Source organism: Podarcis erhardii (genome assembly GCF_964252035.2).
Source record: "Podarcis erhardii genome assembly, chromosome: 3".
Lineage (NCBI taxonomy): Eukaryota > Metazoa > Chordata > Lepidosauria > Squamata > Lacertidae > Podarcis > Podarcis erhardii.
The window spans coordinates 24986888-25006063 of NC_138507.1; the positions used below are offsets into that span (position 1 = coordinate 24986888).

The 19176-nt window shown below is 43.5% G+C and overlaps 1 protein-coding gene across 4 annotated transcripts in view; it reads right to left on the bottom strand.

The window, feature by feature from the left end:
• The window catches only part of DLGAP2 (DLG associated protein 2), a 412887-nt gene that overhangs the window by 366142 nt on the left and 27569 nt on the right, over nt 1–19176 (bottom strand). Inside the window, exon 2 of one of the 4 annotated variants that reach the window (XM_081856885.1) lies at nt 13751–13860. The exons of the other annotated variants lie outside the window; for them this stretch is intronic. Within the exon in view, the coding sequence (XP_081713011.1) occupies nt 13751–13765 (15 nt within the window). The 5' untranslated portion in view covers nt 13766–13860. The remainder of the gene's footprint in view (nt 1–13750; nt 13861–19176) is intronic. 4 annotated transcript variants of the gene reach the window in all.

A 19176-nucleotide genomic window follows, 5' to 3' on the forward strand; every position in this document is an offset into this window, starting at 1 on the left:
GTTTTGAATTGTCTCTCAGGCTATTTGTCAACTGCACTATTTCAGCAAATTCTTGTAGCTTGTTATGCCAATCCGTTATTGTCGGGACTTCTTCTTCCTTCCACCCCTTTGCCACAAAGGTCCGAGCTGCAGCCGTTGTATATATAAAAATACCTCCCTATTTATTATTTTTAAAAACACTCTTTGGGAAAGGATAAGGTTACAAAAAGCAAGGCTACTACAATTGCAAAGAGAAAGAAATCCCAGCTATAGCTCATTTGTTTTACTTGCACACAATTTAGATAAGCCTCAACAGAAAAATTAAATTAAGATACCTTGGTGTCTGGCATATTTAAACTACTCAGGTGTTTTCCCAAGGTCAATAAAGTATCTGGTTCTATCTTTATTAATGTGCTTGCGGCTAAAGTTAGCTTTATGGTCAGGAAACAGGTAGGTAACCTTGCTTATGTGGGAAGAATGCAACTTTCGATGCTTGAGAAATCTAAAAGTACAACCAAGTGTGCTTGACTCAGTATTGCTGTCACTTACAGAAGCTACTGAGGCATGTCAGTCCTCAGTCGCTCCTTTTTCCCTTTTCATATATTTTAAAGAATGAGCAAGTGAAGTTGAGCCATGACAAATATCCCTGCCTACCACAGATTTGTTCTATTCTGAGTATAGAATGCTGTAGAGTTTAGAAAGTCTGTGAAGTGCCACTCGACTCATTCCAGCCCACTATGGCTTCCATGCACACTGTGTACATTTAGACTACATTTAAAACCGATGACTTCCTCCAGAGAATACTATGGACTGCAGTTTACCCCTCGCAGAGCTACAATTTCCAGCAACAGTTCCTAGGAATCTTTGGGGGAACGCCACATGATTCAAACATACGTGATGTGCATGCACCCTCTCAGGATCATTCCATGGGGAGAATAAATGCATCTGAGTTCAAAGGTCTGCTGCACCTGCAAAAGATTACAAATTTGAGACTAACGGTGCAATTCCATGCATCTTTACTCAGGAGTTGTCCTGCTTTTTCCAGTGATGCTACCTTCCTTATGTGTTTAAGACTGCAGTCAGACTGTACAGTTATAAATATGTAGGGGGGGGGCATGTGTCCTATTTTGCAAACCTTGATTTGAGATGTTCTCAGAGGGTAGCCCTCTATTTGAAAGGCAGCCAGGTTAAAGATAAAGAGCCACCAGAAGGGAGAAAAGGGGCTCTGCAGTTTCCCATTAACAGCGAGCATCTGAACAGCTGAGTTTGCAAGCTCACAGCTCACCTGGTCACCATTTCCCCCACTATAGTGAGCTATATTATATTTCTATTCAAATTATAGTAATTATTTCTAAGTTTGTATCTACACATATGAATTAGCACATTATGCAACCTTATACAAAACAGTGTCCTATTTTGTCCTCTCTTTCATTCACCAACAAAAGAGAGGACAAAATAGGACACAGTTTTGTATAAAGGTTGTGTGATATGCTAATTCATATGTGTAGATACAAACTTAGAAATAATTTCCTTTGGGGGAGGTGTTATGTACCAAAGTTCTCACCCTGGGCCAGCAGGGGGATACTATAGATAGTTTTCACTCAGGTCCACATATGCAAATAAGGAATTGAAAGTGACATTCAGTGATTGGATAATTACAGAAAGTTGTTACTGTTGCTTTGTAGTTGAGCTCTATATAAGCAGGTTGGCTGAACCCTTCAGCCCAGTTCTATTCTAGCCTGTGAATAAACAAGAGCTGTTTGAAGAATCACTGTGGCATCTGATATGTTCACCCACAACTTAACAGGAGGGATTTGTAAGTGGAATATATACATATATCACATGTTCCCAGGTACGCAGTGGAGTAAAACCTAAGATATTCTTTGTTCAGGGATGGCTTCAAAACACGACTAGTAGCATGCTTGCCTCCTTCTCTTTTTGATCATGCTCTGGTCTATCCACTTGACCCGTCTCTAAATATTCTGGTAGATGTGGCTAGTAATATTTCAACTTGCTACTTAGCTTCCAATTACATTTTCCCAGCTGAAATAAAAGAGAGCATTTGGCCTCAAATCATTTCTTTCTTTTTTTAAAACATAATTTTTATTAACAGGCCAATCAAATCACATTATTTCCAAATCACATTAGTTCCAAATTATACAGCCAGATTTTTAAATTTTGTTGGGGGTACCCATACTTCAAGCTCCAAACGGGGGTCCAAGCATCACTTATGTTGCTGCTTTAATTAGACAGTTCTATCCAGTTCTGTCCAGATAGTCTCTTTATTACTTTCTTCATCTTCTTGTTGTTATCATATCTTCCTTTCTTTGTGATCTCTGATAATCTTCACAAGTGGGTTGAAAACAAACATCCTCTGTCTGGGTTTTACACTCTCCAAAGTTCATATCACATAGGGACAGACGCCATTCCACACCTCCTTAAAGAAATTTATGCTCGGTCTGTCCTTTAATTTTCCCAGGCTTGCTAAGTATATCACAGAGGGCTCTGCCAGGTTTAGATCACATTCCAATCATCATTCACATTCCGATGATCCTGGTCCTCCTCCCCCTGTCTTTCTTAGGCAAGCCTGTCTTAGCGAGACGCCATTTAAAACTGCGTCATAAAACTTTCCTCCATTCTCTGATGTTTACTAGTCCTCTCTCCGATCAATAATTCACTCCACACAGTTCTTGAATTCCTGCTTGTGATCAATAAAATGCAACGATTCTTCTTTCTTTGGGGTGGAGGGTTATTAATACTCACATAAAGCAAATAAAAGTTTTTTCCTCCACCCCCCTTCCGTTTCACTCCAAACATACCAGTCTCTTAATGGTGATTCATCACTTGATTTATTTGTCCCGCCCGCTGCTCCGGTCACAGAGATCCATTAATCAGCAGTCTTAACTCCCGAACCTCACTTGATGTATGTGCTTTAGCTTCTTTCCAATTATATATTTCCAATTATCTTTTTGAGCTAAAGTGAACCAGCACGCGCTGATTGGAGACAGCGTCAGGAAGAGCCGACTTCACCGAGGGCTTGTGCCAAGTGACCGGGCACCCCCTTCTTTCGAATCCGGGGGTGCATTGTGGACACCGCTGGCAAGGCAGTCCCCCCATCTCCTTGGGGGGTCGGGAAGGCTGCATACTTCCCATAGCAGCCTCTTAATTACCTTGTGTGGGTTGGAGAGATGTTATTGTCGGCCATCTTCCAATGCGCCACCTGGTGGCCCCTGTCAAATCATTTCTTTAATGGACCGTGCAGGCTACAAGATGGTTCCCTTTTTGACATCTCACCCTCTCCACAAGGCAAGAGCTTCAAGTTATTTACTGTTATTGTCAGCTTACCATCTTAGCTACATAACGGTGAGTGTTGATAGGAAAATATCAAACAAATCCTTGTTACGTAATGACAACATTCTAGATCACAGAGTTTTGTTCCCCTACCCCACAAAGGGAAAGAGAGCTTTCCCCACTAATAAATCTGTCTAAGCTAGTTCCTACTTGCCTTGCCAAACATTTTACTATACATTGCAGCTAAATGGTAGGTTAGATGTTCTGTCTCTAAGAAATGTTCATGGTATAATTATGGACCTACTGTATATACAACACGCCAATTTTGGACAGATGTTGAGCATTATACACAGGAGTTAGGATCATGTGTACTTTTTTGGAATGTTATTTTATTTTATTTCTTTATAGGCGTGGATTCATGTTCTGCTTTTCCTACATGACCCTTAACAGTGTTTTAACAGACTCTTAATTTGTTCCTGGAATATTCAGAAGCTCTTACATTCTCATAAAGCCTCCAGACACTTGAAAATATGCTGCTCATGATATACAACAGGCTGGTAACCTGTATCCTGGTTGACCTGTGTCCCAAAGATATGCATAGACTACTTGTAAGCCCCCAGGAATTGTTGCCCACTTGAGAAGAAAGAAAGAAAGAAAGAAAGAAAGAAAGAAAGAAAGAAAGAAAGAAAGAAAGAAAAGCTACATTTAACATTTAATCCTGTATCACAGGGATGTCCAACAGGTCAAACGCGATCTACTGGTAGATCTATGGTGAGGCATAGGTAGATTGCGGTTGATCACTGGGTCCCTTTCCTTAGCGATTCTGGCCTTGCCCCCATTGTTGCACGGTCTGCAGAACAGATCTGTTTGTTTGCCCAGCTATTTGTTGGTCAGTGGCTGTTCCTCTTCTCCCCCCCAAAACCCTTAAAACTTGGTGTCTTCCTTCTCCCTAAAAAAAGAAAAAAGCTCAACAACTCTGACCTGAAGCACCCCAAAATGGGGGTAGATCACTGCCAGTTTTTAATTCTGAAAGTAGGTCACAGTCCCTTGGGAGTTGGCCACCCCTGCTGTATCAGAATGAAGTATTGGTTGCTTTCTTTTCCTCATGAGCATCAAAAGTGAAATATTCTCCCCCATTCTACCGCCTCCCCACTTAAGCACAGCATGTTTTGCTGGTCAGCTTGGTTTTGTTTTTTAAAATAAAACGCAAGTGCAACTTGGTGGCCTTTTATGCCATACATATTTAATTGTTTGATATAAAACTTGCCTACTGTAAGTAAATCCAAGTATACTAATGTTGCTGGCATCCATCTGTGTCAAAAGACAATGGAGTGTGCCTCCACGTATTTTGTCTATGTTTACCCTGGCTCCATTTTCCTTCCCTTCCACTGTTGGGTCCCTCGGGCTGAATTAGAAATTGCAAGCCTATTGGGGTAGAGACATGCCCTATTTATAAAGCCCTGGGTATACTGCTATATCTACATCAACCACCCAGTTTTGAAGAGGAAGAAGAGCCAAGTCCCTTCCACAAAGCAATTCAAGAATGGTTTTAGATAACTGGACAAAATACAAGCATGCCTAAATCAAAATCTTTAGTTTAGAATTATTATTGATCCTATCTTATAAAACTCAACAAGGAGTAGATTCAGTGTTTGCTTAGCATACAAAATAGTTTATGATCACACTGTTGCTTACAATCAGCAAAATTTGACCTGTGTGACGTTAGTATAGAAAGCAATTGGACTTGGCAATAATGTCAGATATGCTTGTCTCTGCTAGCCTGTCAGAGTTAAACAAAAAGGGTTGAACAAAAGTCCTCCAGCCCATTATTAGGAAAGGCAGACTTTAACCACCACCAGTCTCACAAAAACAACTTGGGAAATGTTCTAAAATCCCATGTTTTGACAGCCACAACTTCAGTTACAATAGTAAGCATGCTAAAGCACTTGGGACTGCCCAAAAAAAATATTATTTCCAGTATCTAATTGGCTACACATTTTAGAAGACCTTGGCAACTTTTAACTCAACCAGCATGTATGACAACCCACCAGAGGCTCAATATTCTTCCTAGGTTTGCTGGTTGCCTGAGGCCACAAAGACAAAGGGCTTGCCAAATCTCTGACACACCACAATAAATGGCCAAGAGGCTGTGATCTGCTTGGCATCTCAGTAGTTGCATGTTCCTGTAATACAGGTGACTGTCAAGAAACAGTTTTGGGGCCTTTGAAAGTTACAATTCTAGGAGAGCAGGAGTTTGCGCTGATGGGGTCTGAGATGACTGAGTGACTAATTAGTAGAAGGATCTTGACATTGTGGTGGACAACTCAATGCAGCTGCTGACCTGGTCTGTGGAGGCTGGGAAAAAGGCAAATTCCATGTTGGGAATAATTCAAAAACCTCCACAAAACTGACAATACCACACAATGCAACTGGGAATATTGTGCACCATTCTGCTCACTGCACTTCAAAAAGGACATTGTAGAGAAGGAAAAGTTAGAGGAAAAGTTAGAGCGTCTCCACCCCCATCATTCTGCCCAGACACTGAAGTCCAGTGCCGAGGGCCTTCTGGTGGTTCCCTCGCTGCGAGAAGCCAAGTTACAGGGAACCAGGCAGAGGGCCTTCTTGGTAGTGGCACCCGCCCTGTGGAACGCCCTCCCACCAAATGTCAAAGAGAAAAACAACTACCAGACTTTTCAAAGACATCTGAAGGCAGCCCTGTTTAGGGAAGCTTTTAATGTTTAATAGACTATTGCATTTTAATCTTCTGTTGGAAGCTGCCCAGAGTGGCTGGGGAAATCCAGCCAGATGGGCGGGGTATAAATTATTATTATTATTATTATTATTATTATTATTATTATTATTATTATTAGCAATTAGTGGGGAGTGGCTGGAGGAAAGATTACAAAGTTGGGGACATGATCCATTTTTTCTTCCTCTCTCTTAATACTAGAATCTGGGGTCATCCAGTGATTTTCTTTACTTTGCTGCACTTATATCCTGCTCTTCCTCCCAAAGGAAACCAAACAGAGGGAGGTTCAGGACAGGCAAGAGCAAGTATTCACACAACACGTATTCAAAATATGCAATCTGCTATTACAAGACATAGTAATGGACAGCTATAGAAGGGGATTAGATGAATTCCTGGAGAATAAAGGCTACCCATGGCTACTAGGCAAGAGGCCTATATGTTACCGCCAGTGCGGGAGGAAGTATGGCCTCAGCCAGTTGCTCAGCAACAGCAAGAGGGCTATTGTGCCTGTGTCCTGCTTTTGGGCCTCCCAAAGGCATCTGAATGGTCACTGTGGGAAAGAGGATGTTGGATGAGAAAGGCCTTTGGCTCTTCTTATTCGTAAGTGGAAATGAGCAATTAAGAACCATTGGTTAGTGCCAGTTATTATCTTATTAAAAAAGGTTGAAACAGTTTTACACTCTTTGTCAGCTGATAGATAACTTAATGGAGTACATTCCATTATACCTACATTTTCACACATATTAATCAACTCCAAAGCCATCTTTAGAGCTATTTAACACAGGACTCTATTTTTTTAGTCCATACAAGCAGTCTTGATCAACTATGGGAATGGAGTCAGCAGCAATTATCATTACTAGACTGGGAAATAGGGGGGTTTTGGGGGGGGTTCTATTCATGAGAGGAGCAAAAGCTTTGGAAGACGATATTTCTCAGCTCTTCTAGGGAAGTATATTTTGATCGGGAGCCACTGCGATCCTGTGGTTCTTGTTGTTCGGTCTTTGTGAATATTTCTATAATCTTCTAAGGGCATTTAATGCTGAAGATTAAACTGACACACTCATTTACTGCTGATTACAATCTCTGTGGTAGCTTTAGAATACGGTCAGTCTCCCAACAGAGAAAAATACATAGTAATGTAGCATTAAAGGCTTTATAAATGGGTAACTGATAAACAACTGCGGGAGGGAATAGACATGTGTTGGTTTAAATCAGATATGGGAATAACTTCCTCCTTGGGGTAAGCCCTCCAGGAGGCGTCTCTCTCTCTCTCTCTCTGGTCACAAACATGCTATTTCCCCCAAGACACACCCATCACCAGTCCTGCTTTCGACCCTCCTTGTGTGTTTCTGCTTTGATAATGGTCCTTATTTGTCTCAAAGGTGGATAGACAGGTCTGAGAATAAACTAACCTTTGTTGCACAAAGGTAAAACCCGCACATGTTGCTCTGCCTACTTTTGCCTTTGGCACCACACATCACTAGAATGTGGTCCCTAGAAGGTTGCCTCAGTCCTCAGGCTTCAAAAAAAGTTCCCTATTCCTTTGCTATGGTAACACTGGGAAGCATACAACTGCATGGGTGGAGAAATGGCTGCATGGATTTTCTCGCCAGCTCACTAGAGGAAAGAACCATCACTGGTAAGCAAAAGCAAAGAAAACATAAATGGTTTAGAGCTTATTTGGTGTTGAGAACTGAAATACGGTGCAAATGGATTTTGGGGAGCTTAGTTCAGAGATAAGTAAGACGACAACACATACTACCCCATGGCATGGCAGTCTAAAACAGTGCTGAAATATATATTTCAGTTTACACCTGTTTAGAGCTGTTGCAGGGGAGTGTTGGGCAAATCTGAAGGAGCGTCTCCACCCCCATCGTTCTACCTGGACACTGAGGTCCAGCACCGAGGGCCTTCTGGCGGTTCCCTCACTGTGAAAAGCAAAGCTACTGGGAGCCAGGCAGAGGGCCTTCTCAGTAGTGGCACCCGCCCTGTGGAACGCCCTCCCACCAGATGTCAAAGAGAACAACAACTACCAGACTTTTAGAAGACATCTGAAGGCAGCCCTGTTCAGGGAAGCTTTTAATGTTTGATGCATTACTGTATTTTAATATTTTGTTGGAAGCCGCCCAGAGTGGCTGGGGAAGCCCAGCCAGATGGGCGGGGTATAAATAATAAATTATTATTATTAAGATGATGGTTATAAAGGGAATTGCAAAACCAGGTCATGTGGCAACTTCCTGAAGCTAATCTATCTGGTCAAATGTGATGGACTCCATGGAAAGTTCCAGCTGGTGGGAAATGGTAACATAATTGTTGCATAAATAAATTGCTAATTAGTCGGGTAACTAAACTACAATATCTAACAGAGTAGTGTTTGGAATGTTGGGCTGGAACTGGGGGAGACCTGGATTCAAAACCCCACTCAGACGTGGAACTCATTGTGTCACCACAAGCTAGCCACTTTCTAGGCCTAATCTACCTCACAGGGTTGTTGTGAGGATAAAAGAAGGGAGGAAGAGGCATGTAACACCTGAGCTCCTTGGAAGAAGATCAGGAATAAAAAATACAGTGGCATCTTGGGTTTCGAACGTCTCCATTGACAAACGTTTCAGAACTCGAACGCCGAAAACCCGGAAGTAAACGCTTCCGTTTTCGAACGTGCCTCAGAAGTCAAATGGCTTCCGCTGAGGTACTACTGTATTTTTCTTGATTTCCTCTGTAAATTTGCAGGCTGCCCTTTGCGCCTCAGTTTTTGAATGTTTCGCAAGTCCAATGGTCTTCCGGAACGGATTATGTTCGAAAACTGAGGTTCCACTGTATATAGTAACAGTACGTGTTCATGGGGGGGGGTAAACTTTCCTCCACCCTGAATCAACAGCATAATATGCAATGTGGAGTAAAATCAAGACTTGTTCTGCTAATAAAATTTAGGGGCTCTTCCTGTAAATGAATCCTTAGCAGCAATGAACTTTAATTGCAGATGATGGGAGGAATTCAACGTAGCACTGTGGCAATCATTCTGTCCCTGCAAGCATTTCAGCCTGCCAGATGGAACGAACCCCCCCCCTCCCACTGTGTGCTCTTCTTTGGTTCTCCCAACAAAAAAAACCAAACTGATGGGCACATGGGAGGGAAAGGGGGGGAACCTCCTTCCACTAGCGGAACACATTACTTGAATCCAGCCCTATGATGAATTGTTATCCGTTAGCATACAGGCTCTGTCTTTCAAGATGACTTTGTATATTCAAAGTATAAAGCTACATTCACAGTCAGTTCATTGCATTTGTGTGCACAGTGCAAAGATTTTTGCGTGAGCTGCTATATTGCTTTTGTGAGTTTGGGGAGCGGCAGGTAGGTTGCATGATGTCTGAGTCCCTTCTGGTTCCTGGATCATCCAAGGGCTTAAATCAATTGCTGAATGAGCCAAGCAAGGGCCAGAATGGAAGTTGCTCTGTGACAAAAGGGCAAATGAGGGGCCCCTCCCTCATCAAACTGGTGCTGAGAGAGAACTGAGCTAGAAGCAGCCAGAAGCCTGAGACTATTCTTCTTGAACCCAAGGCTGTGGCTATGGGAGAAGCATGACCTCCTAGGGTGCTAATGCCACGAGCCCCTCCATCTTAAGACTTAGCTTGTATACATGTGTCAATAAACCATATATCCTAAAGACAGCACAGTGTCCGCTGTCCCTCATTCCAAGGAAACTGAACCTAGGGTAAACACCCAGAACTCTTGGAATCTGGCACCGCTGGGAGATTGCGGGTGGCGTGCAACACTACGTTGACATCATTCTAATGAAAGAAAGCTAGTAACAGAAATACAATGAATTCAACCACCACGGTAACAAGAATCAAAATCCTGCTAATCAATTACCCCTCATAATATGCTGTCTCCAAGAGATTTATTTATTTATTTATTTTTTACAAATCTCATTTTTGTTTTGGCAAGATGTTTTGTGTAGATAAAACACAAGCATAAAAGAAACCAGCTTTGAAAACATTCTTAAGCTAAAAGCCTAAAACAAAGCAAACCCTGTAATCAGGATAGGCTGCTCATTTGCTCACGTGAATGAATGATGTTGTGGCTTATAAACACACACATGCTTTGCAAAAAGGAATTTATTAACAATATCATGATCATTTTTGTTAAGCACACACTAGGGGGTGCTGCTGCAATATTATTTATATGATTTTTTAAAAAGTGAGCTTCAGAGCACTTGTTTCTGAGTTTTTGCAATGCATTAAAGTCTTCAGCAGCACCAAAATGTTAAGGGTGAGGGATTTATGATAAAAGCATGAGATAGATTAATTACTTAAGTCATTACTACATCAGAAACAATCAGCCCAACTAAATTAAAGTAACGCACCATCAGCCAGCTAATTTGAGAACAATCTTTTCCCCATAAATGTTGAACTGTGTTGGGAAGAGAGATAGGGCAGTCAGGGTAAATGTTGTTTTGGGACCTGGCAGTCTGCTTAGCAGGGGTGCCATGCGATAGCTCAGTTGGTTAGAGCATGGTGTTGATAACACCAAGGTTGCAGGTTCGATCCCCATATGGGACAGCTGCATATTCCTGCATTGCAGGGGGTAGGACTAGAATAGATGACCCCCCTCAGGGTCCCTTCCAACTCTACAATTCTATGGTTCTATGGTGCGACTCCAAGTTTGGACCAGTGGAGATGCAGATAGGTATTTTACGGTAGCCTTTCCCAACCTGATGTCCTCCAAATGTTGTAGACTATAGCTCTCATCAACGCTGGCCATAGGCTATGTTGGCTTGGGCAGTTGAAAATTGAAGCTCAACGCTAATAAAAATAAAAATAAAAATAAAAATAAAAATTTTTATTTATATCCCGCCCTCCCCAGCCGAAGCCGGGCTCAGAGCATTCTAAAATCATTTCATTATAAAATTAATTCAAATCAGATTAATGGCAAGCATTGGGCTAGAGTTCTGTGAGGATTGCCAGAGTCAGGCTTTGCCCTGGCCAAAGGCCTAGTGGAACAGCTCTGTCTTGCAGGCCCTGCGGAAAGATGTCAAGTCCCGCAAGGCCCTAGTCTCTTGTGACAGAGAGTTCCACCAGATCGGAGCCACAGCCGAAAAATCCCTGGCTCTGGTTGAGGCCAGCCTAACCTCTCTGTGGCCTGGGACCTTCAAGATGTTTTTGTCTGAAGACCGTAAGTTCCTCTGTGGGACATACCAGGAGAGGTGGTCCCGTAGGTACGAGGGTCCTAGGCCGTATAGGGCTTTGAAGGTTAAAACCAGCACCTTAAACCTGATCCTGTACTCCACCGGGAGCCAGTGCAGCTGGTATAGCGCCGGGTGAATGTGATCCCGCAGCAAGGACCCTGTAAGGAGTCTCGCCGCGGCATTCTGCACCCGCTGGAGTTTCTGGGTCAGTCTCAAGGGCAGCCCCACGTAGAGCAAGTTACAATAATCCAGTCTGGAGGTGACCGTCGTGTGGATCACAGTGGCTAGGTCAGGGCGAGAGAGGTAAGGAGCCAACTGCTTAGCTTGGCGGAGATGAAAAAATGCCGCCTTTGTTATAGCTGCAATCTGCGCCTCCATGGAAGGGGAGGTGTCGAAGATTACACCCAAACTCTTAATGGACGGTGCTGGCACTAATTGCGCCCACGATACTGGGATACTGGCTGCTCTCAAGTGTGTGAGGATAAGCTGCCTGCATTCTGGTCCACTTGTTTAGTTTATTCACTATTACATTTATATCCTCCAAGGAACTCAAAGTTGCATACATGGTTCTTCCCTGCCCACTCCATTTTATCCTTACAACAAATAATCCTGTGAGATAGCTTGGGCTGAGGAGTAGTGCTGGCCCAAGGTCACCGAGTGAGCTTCATGGCTGACGAAGTATTTGAACGTTGGTCTCCCAGGTCTAGTCCAACACAGACCCATTGCACTTGGAACACATCTCTCTGTATCATTAGATAACTTTCCCCTGGACTACGTCAGCTGAAGTTGAGGACCTGAATAATGACTTCTCCATCCTCCACAGCTGGGACCAAGCCAGGCATGACATGGAGATCAGGTACTAGGAACATCCAAAATTGTTGGTTTGATAACTAGAAGCTACATTGGGTTGTTCTGAAGATCGGAGAAGGGAGGAAAGAGGGCACATAATCCTTTCCTCTTATGGCTTTTCACTGATATAAACTCCCCCTCTTTATAAGATATTATTAGCCCAGGGGAGGAGGAATCAGATAAGTCTTATTTGACCTTTACTGGCTGACCTTTTCAGGCTGACTTTGTTACCCTGCATGAGCTCCTTCAGATGTTTCTCCCCACTCCCACCCCTTGCTTTGCTTTAAAAGCCATGATTCTTGGCTTGCTGGTGGATTTAGCTCTGGGGAGTCATGGCAGAGCAGTGGTTCAAATTCCCACTTGGCTTTGAAGCTCACTGGATAACCTTAGTCAAATCTTGACCCAGCCTGCCTCACACTGCTGTATGGCTGTATGGCCACTTGGGAGATCGTTGGGTGAGGTGGGATGGCTTAATATGTCCCAGATTAAGTATAAATGCTTTTTTATATATCTTTTGTTTATCTTTTTTTGCTATTTTTCAGGGAAATTGGGGAAAAAATGAGAATGCCAACATGGGTTGCATACGTCCGGATTTTCCTGGACATTTCCTGATTTCTTCCTGGACACTGCTTCTGACCGCAGTATTCCATGTATATCCAGGGAATTCCGAACATATGGCAACCCTAGCTAAAGGTGCTTGAGTCACCAGGAGATACTGGATGGCCTCAGTATACCTGAAGGAGCGTCTCCACCCCCATCGTTCTGCCCACACACTGAGGTCCAGTGCCGAGGGCCTTCTGGCAGTTCCCTCGCTGCAAGAAGCCAAGTTACATGGAACCAGGCAGAGGGCCTTCTCGGTAGTGGCACCCGCCCTGTGGAACGCTCTCTACCAGACTTTTAGAAGACATCTGAAGGCAGCCCTGTTTAGGGAAGCTTTTAATGTTTAATAGGTTATTGTATTTTAATATTTTTTTGGAAGCCGCCCAGAGTGTTTGGGGAAACCCAGCCAGATGGGCGGGGTATAAATAATAAATTATTATTATTATTATTATTATTATTATTATTGTTGTTGTTGTTGTTATTGTTATTGTTATTGTTATTGTTATTGTTATTGTTATTATTCCTCTCACCCACTGCAGCTCCCATATGGCACTTCTCCCTCTCCTTTCTCACCATCCCACCAGCGCAGCAGTAGGGAACCTATGGCCCCTCCCAATGTTGCTGGACCAGAACTCCCATCATCCCATGCTAGCTGGGGCAGATGAGACTCCAACATCATAAGGAAGAGCCCAAGGTTGCCCAACCCTGCTCTAATAAACAGGGGACAGGACTTGCTTACTGTTCTATAGGTGTTGAGCTGCGTTGAGCACATCTGCCCAGCAGCAGCAGCAGTTGTGCTACATGAGCAATCTTGAGAACAAATGAACATGCTATTTGCACAAGGACTTCCCACCTCACTGGAGACATGCTAGCACAGTTCTGAACCAGTAGTCTAACCAGTATACACATTCGCTTTTAACTACCTTTCCAACAGCCTCAGCCCATCCATTTTTAGGCTACTCAACATAAACCAAGAGCAACCGAGAGTTAAACCAGTGCAAGTGACCATTCCCCAAGTACTTGTTACGGCATATTTTCTGGGCAACTGCACGACTTCAGTGCAAAAAGAAGCATTTGTCCCGGGAGGTTAACAGTACCTGAGTTGTCCCCATAATGTCTGAGCCTTGTGTGCGTTGCAGGCATTCACAAGAAGATGCAGTGGGTGAACTTGTGGCAGTTACATTCGCACGTCAGAGGATGAGAAACCCTAAGATGAGGAATGAATAGAAATGGGGGAAAACGATTTCATAGCAAAAGGCAAGAAGCCCCAGCCACCCAGCCATACCCCTATGCAAAAAAAAAGGAGAAAGAGAGAGAAAAGCGTAAGTGCATGTGGTGTTCACATAAAACAAGAGAGTAAAAAAATGAAGGTCCCACATAGCACTTATTTCAGCTGAATGCAGCAAAGGAGCATGAAAGAAGCAAGCAGAGCCAAAAGTCAAACAAATGTCCTGTACAGGATTTATAGGATTTGACTCTGAATGTGCGGAAACATTATATTCTTTAAGGCCGCTTTTATGCAAAAGAAACGCAAAGCATGGTTGGTTGTTGTTGTTGTTTTCCCCATTTGGTAGAACGGGGTGATCCAAATTTTGCTTGGACTGGATAGTATCAGATTAAGAATATTTTCAGATGCCATGGAATGATCTCAGGTGGAGGGGAGGAGATTTGTGTTGGGAGGCAACACTCCAAACCTACTTATGTTCACTGACGAGCCTGAAGGCAGCCTGAAAAAGCAGAGTTCCAGATCTCATGGGAGACCCCCCCCCCCAACCTAAATACAGTTTTACATATGTGGCCCGCAAACAGGTTTTCAAACGAACATAAACAGGTGAGGATGAGGCCTTCTGCCCCATGCTTGCACATCATCTGAAAAGGGCTAAGGATGCACAGCAGGGAGGGAGAATTTAGGCCTGAGGGCCAAATGCAGTTCTCCAAGCCCTTGGGACTCTCCTTGGACCACTTGTCAAGTACTTTTGCATGGCTTGAACTATGGCAATGCTTTTTTGCTCCATCTTGTGAGTGGAGAGCAGGGCTCTGACTTTTATGTGGCTGGAACGGGGGAACAAGCCACCGTTCAAAGGGAAGCACAGTTCAATGTCAATGGCTCCGCCCACTTTTTAGCCCCTGGCCCCGCCCACCACTTGCATGCAGGCCCCAGAAAGTTGCCTGCAAGGGAATGCCAGGAAAAAGGTCCCCCATCCATTAAGTACAAAGAACCAAATGAAACGCAACCGTGTTATTTATATATCTATTTAGATGTCCCAGAAGCACCAAAATAAGTACCAGGCGTGTTCTGAGACGCCAGGTTCCAAAAACTCTCCTGCCCGCTATTCAGCAGCTGCCCTTTCAGCTATAGCCACCTTGTGCCATTGCTGCCAATGCATCAGGTAAGTCAAAGGAAGGAGGGAAAAGGGGATCAGACAAGCACAGAGAGGCAATGCTAGCATTAATGTAGCATCAACATCCCCCTCTCCCCCAAAGCAATATCCTTGCAGCTCCACATAGTTGCTCCTTGTCAGTCAGTTTCAAGAGCTCAAGCTGTCTTTTCCCCATCTCTCTCACCCAATCCAGCTTACAGCGTTTTTCACACTGTTTAGCTCCCACCCTGGCAGGAAGGTATATACCATGACCTGCCTACCAGGTTGTGGGAACGTCAACGAAGGATCGGTACCCATTAAGCAAATAACCTCGCCTTTATCAAGCCTTTAAACATATGGAGAGATGGATTTGTCCTTTTGCTTCGCTCAACAGAACAGCGCTGCTATGGCTCCACATAGGCTAATGAGATTGACACAGAAGCCTATTAAACTGGGGGAAAGCAATATTTTAAAGGCACATTGCATATACATGAGGCCGAAGCATGGGCTGTTGCTGTTTGTATGAAAGCACAGCTTTTGCGGTAAGTGTGCTGTGAATGATGGGAGGCCAAGAAGGCAGCGCTTCAGCTGGGTCCTACGCATAACTCTCGGGCGGTATCTGATTGAAGACTCATTGGAACGTTATTTTCCTTATTTCTTTTGCTGTGATAACAACAATAGCAATCTGCATGCAAAAAAATCAGGTTTCCCCATACAGATCACCTATTTGCAGGCACTCAGAAGATTGTTACACAGTGAATAAAATATCCTGTCTGGTAAAGGATGAATGCTTGACTGCGGGGGGGGGGGGGAGAGAGAGAGAGAGAATACACACACACACACAAGCAAACTGGAACTGAATTTCTAAACCTTTTTTTTTTTTTTTTGCAATATAAAGATAGGAATTTTGTTTGTTTGTTTTAACTCTTTTGACACCACTCCTCCTGCCCTCTGGCAATTTTAAGGTGTTATTTTTGAAACTAAATAATTATAAATGCCATTATGGATATCTTTGGTAAAGAAAATGTCTATTTTATAGCTTTGGTATTTGTATACCTATGTATGTTAAAATTTTAAGGAAACATGTTTAGTCAAACATCTTATAATTGGGTGGGTGGGTGGGTGGGGGTGTTAATATATTTTTATTCTGCAAAATAAAAAATAAAAAATACCTTAGCAATTCAGTATGAGTTTGCTTCTCTTTAGGTGCATGTTTTCTGTAGCTCATGTGTGTGTGTGTGTGTGTGTGTGTGTGTGTGTGTGTGCTGCTTTTCTAGTGTCAGCTTGAAGCTTCCCTTACTTCTCACTATTTTCTGGTAGTGCCTCTCCTTTCCCCCTGGATCAGGATGAATAGCTTTGGACTGGAACTCACAAGTCTCCTCCATGCACTAATCGTTTAATCACTCCATGCAGGTGATTAAAGAGGGCTCCCTGAACCTGGCCTTATGCTCATCTTTCCAGCTCTGCCCCACCAACCTCCACACACTGAGCAAATATCTGAAGTGGGAGCTGACTGTACCCAATAATGAGCCAGCTGGTTTTCCAAAGGCAAGTGTTAACTGACATACATGTTCAATTATTATCCCCTAGAGTAGCTCAATTATTTCAGCCTCATCTACTTAGCAATGTAACAAGGATGCTGGAAATGTAGAATTTTAACTTTAAAATCACATTTTGTCTAACTAAATTAAATAAAAGTTAGATTCGATGTAAGATTAGATTTCGCCTTAAAGTTTGATATTATAATTAAAATGATAAACCTCCAATATCCACTCAGCTGGATAGTTTTTGTTTGTTTAGATTTGGCGGGGGGGACGGGGACGACAACTTTGTGTGCTATTCAAAGATTCCTGACTCCTGTTTTTATTCCATAAAATACTAGTCAGGAATATTTTGTGCAGCACACAGAGTGAGCATTTTGGATTTCCAAAGCATCTGAAAATCAATTTCTAATAATTCAGCAAACCTAACTCCAAAGGAAACAAACGAGTTAAGCAAAAACAGCACGATAACTTAAAGAACTTCCAGTGGCTTCTATTTCTTGTGAAGCTGCAACTTAGAGGATTAAAACAGAGAAATACAAGTGCAGAGGGTTTTTATTTCATTTTTAACTGAAGTAATCACTAGTAGCATTATTTTAGTTTAAATGCTTCTCACCCAACTTTACTGCAGGGCTAGAACTATAAATATTTATGAATTAACCAGCTCAGCCAAAGCACATATTGAATGACTCATAAAGACCTTGTCCTGGTAACGCAGCTTTGCCAAATAATCTGACATGAAGACAGAGTGTGGCTACACACACACACACACACACACACACACACACACACACATAAAAGAGAGCAAGAAAAAATCCTCAGAGGAGTATTAAATGCTTAAGTGACTGTGTGGTAGCATATAATGCGTTACTCATTCTGAGCAGTCTTTAAAATAAGAACAGGATTTCTTGTAGAGCCTGTGTGATTTAGTGGATGGAGTGCTGGGTTTAGTCTGGGTTCCAGTTCCTGCTCAGGCATGACGCCTGCCAGGTTGCCTTCAGCAATTTATTATCTTTCAGCCTAATTCACTTCACAGGTCCATCATGAGGACGAAGCTGGATAGCTCCAACCACCCATACCCCCCAAATCTGTGCACAGCTTGATTACTGTCTCCCAACACTTCTGTACCCCTTGCTTGATTCTAGCGTAGCCACTTAGGATGCACACCAACAAGGGCATACCTACGGGTTGTCAAGGTTACCTACCACCAACAGCACAGCACAGAAAGGGACCAGAGTGGCTAGGAGCCCGTCTGCACACTCTCCTTATCAGGGGTGCAAGGGAAGGGAGGGCACAGATACAGTTCCCTGCCGATGGTGCAAAGAAGCCTAGGTATCAAAACAGGGGAAATGCATTTATGAATGACCACCCTACTGCTCCCAAGGATTTCCTCCCGCATGGATGCAGCAGCAAGGTTCCAGTCAACAGGGCATGTTGGCAGAAGATGTCTGGGAGGCAACCCTACAGCTGGATAAGACACATCATTTCTCCTCCCTGCAGTACAGCATGCTAAGACAGATGAGGAACAGCTGGGGAGAGACATGGCTGTCCTTATAACTGAGGAGGAGGGTAAAGAGGGCCTGGCTGGAGTCCTAGCCAAGTCCAGGCCTAGCAGGGAGAAGGTGCTAGGGGGCAGGGGAGTCCAAGGGGCTGGCCAGTTACAGGGCAAGGCCTCAGACCACACCAAATAGATGCTCCAATAAGGAAGTGCCAGATTGTATTCAGTGGGGAAACAGAACACAACAGAGCTCTGTGCCTTATAAACAACTGAATTGAACAAGCCAGCGGCTGCTGTTATTTATAAAAAAAAATTCCTTTCAGTAGCACCTTAGAGACCAACTAAGTTTGTTATTGGTATGAGGTTTTGTGTGCATGCACACTTCTTCAGATACTGTTATTTATGTGAGGGAAGAGGAGGATTTATGTGTACAGATGCAATAGAAGAAGAAGAAGAAGAAGAAGAAGAAGAAGGAGGAGGAGGAGGAGGAGGAGGAGGAGGAGGAGGAGGAGGAGGAGAAGAAGAAGAAGATTTGATATCCCGCCTTTCACTCCCCTTCAGGAGTCTCAAAGCGGCTAACATTCTCCTTTCCCTTCCTCCCCCGCAACAAACACTCTTTGAGGTGAGTGGGGCTGAGAGACTTCAAAGAAGTGTGACTAGCCCAAGGTCAACCAGCAGCTGCATGTGGAGGAGCGGAGACGCGAACCCGGTTCCCCAGATTACGAGACTACCGCTCTTAACCACTACACTGCGTTAAATCTCACAATAGTGAGGAAGACTGTGAAGAGGTGGCCTGTATGCTTGCCGAGTATCTGTGCAGGAGCTGCTACTCCTGGTGTGCAGGTTCTATTAACAGCTGATAGGCAATTTCAAGGCACCTGCTCTGATTTTCTAATCTTTAAGCAACATTTAGACTGGACAGCCATTCAATCAGATGGCTGTCCTCTGTAAAACAGGGCACATAGCCATCCTAGCAATTGCCGCAATTTTGTAAACATCCAATGCAAATTCAATACTGGGTGTGCATGAGCTAAACGAGCAACAGAATGCACAACCAACATGTCAGCATTCCCTAAAGGTTCAGGATAAAAGCACCTTCCTTGCTTGCTGCCTTCTTTCTTTCC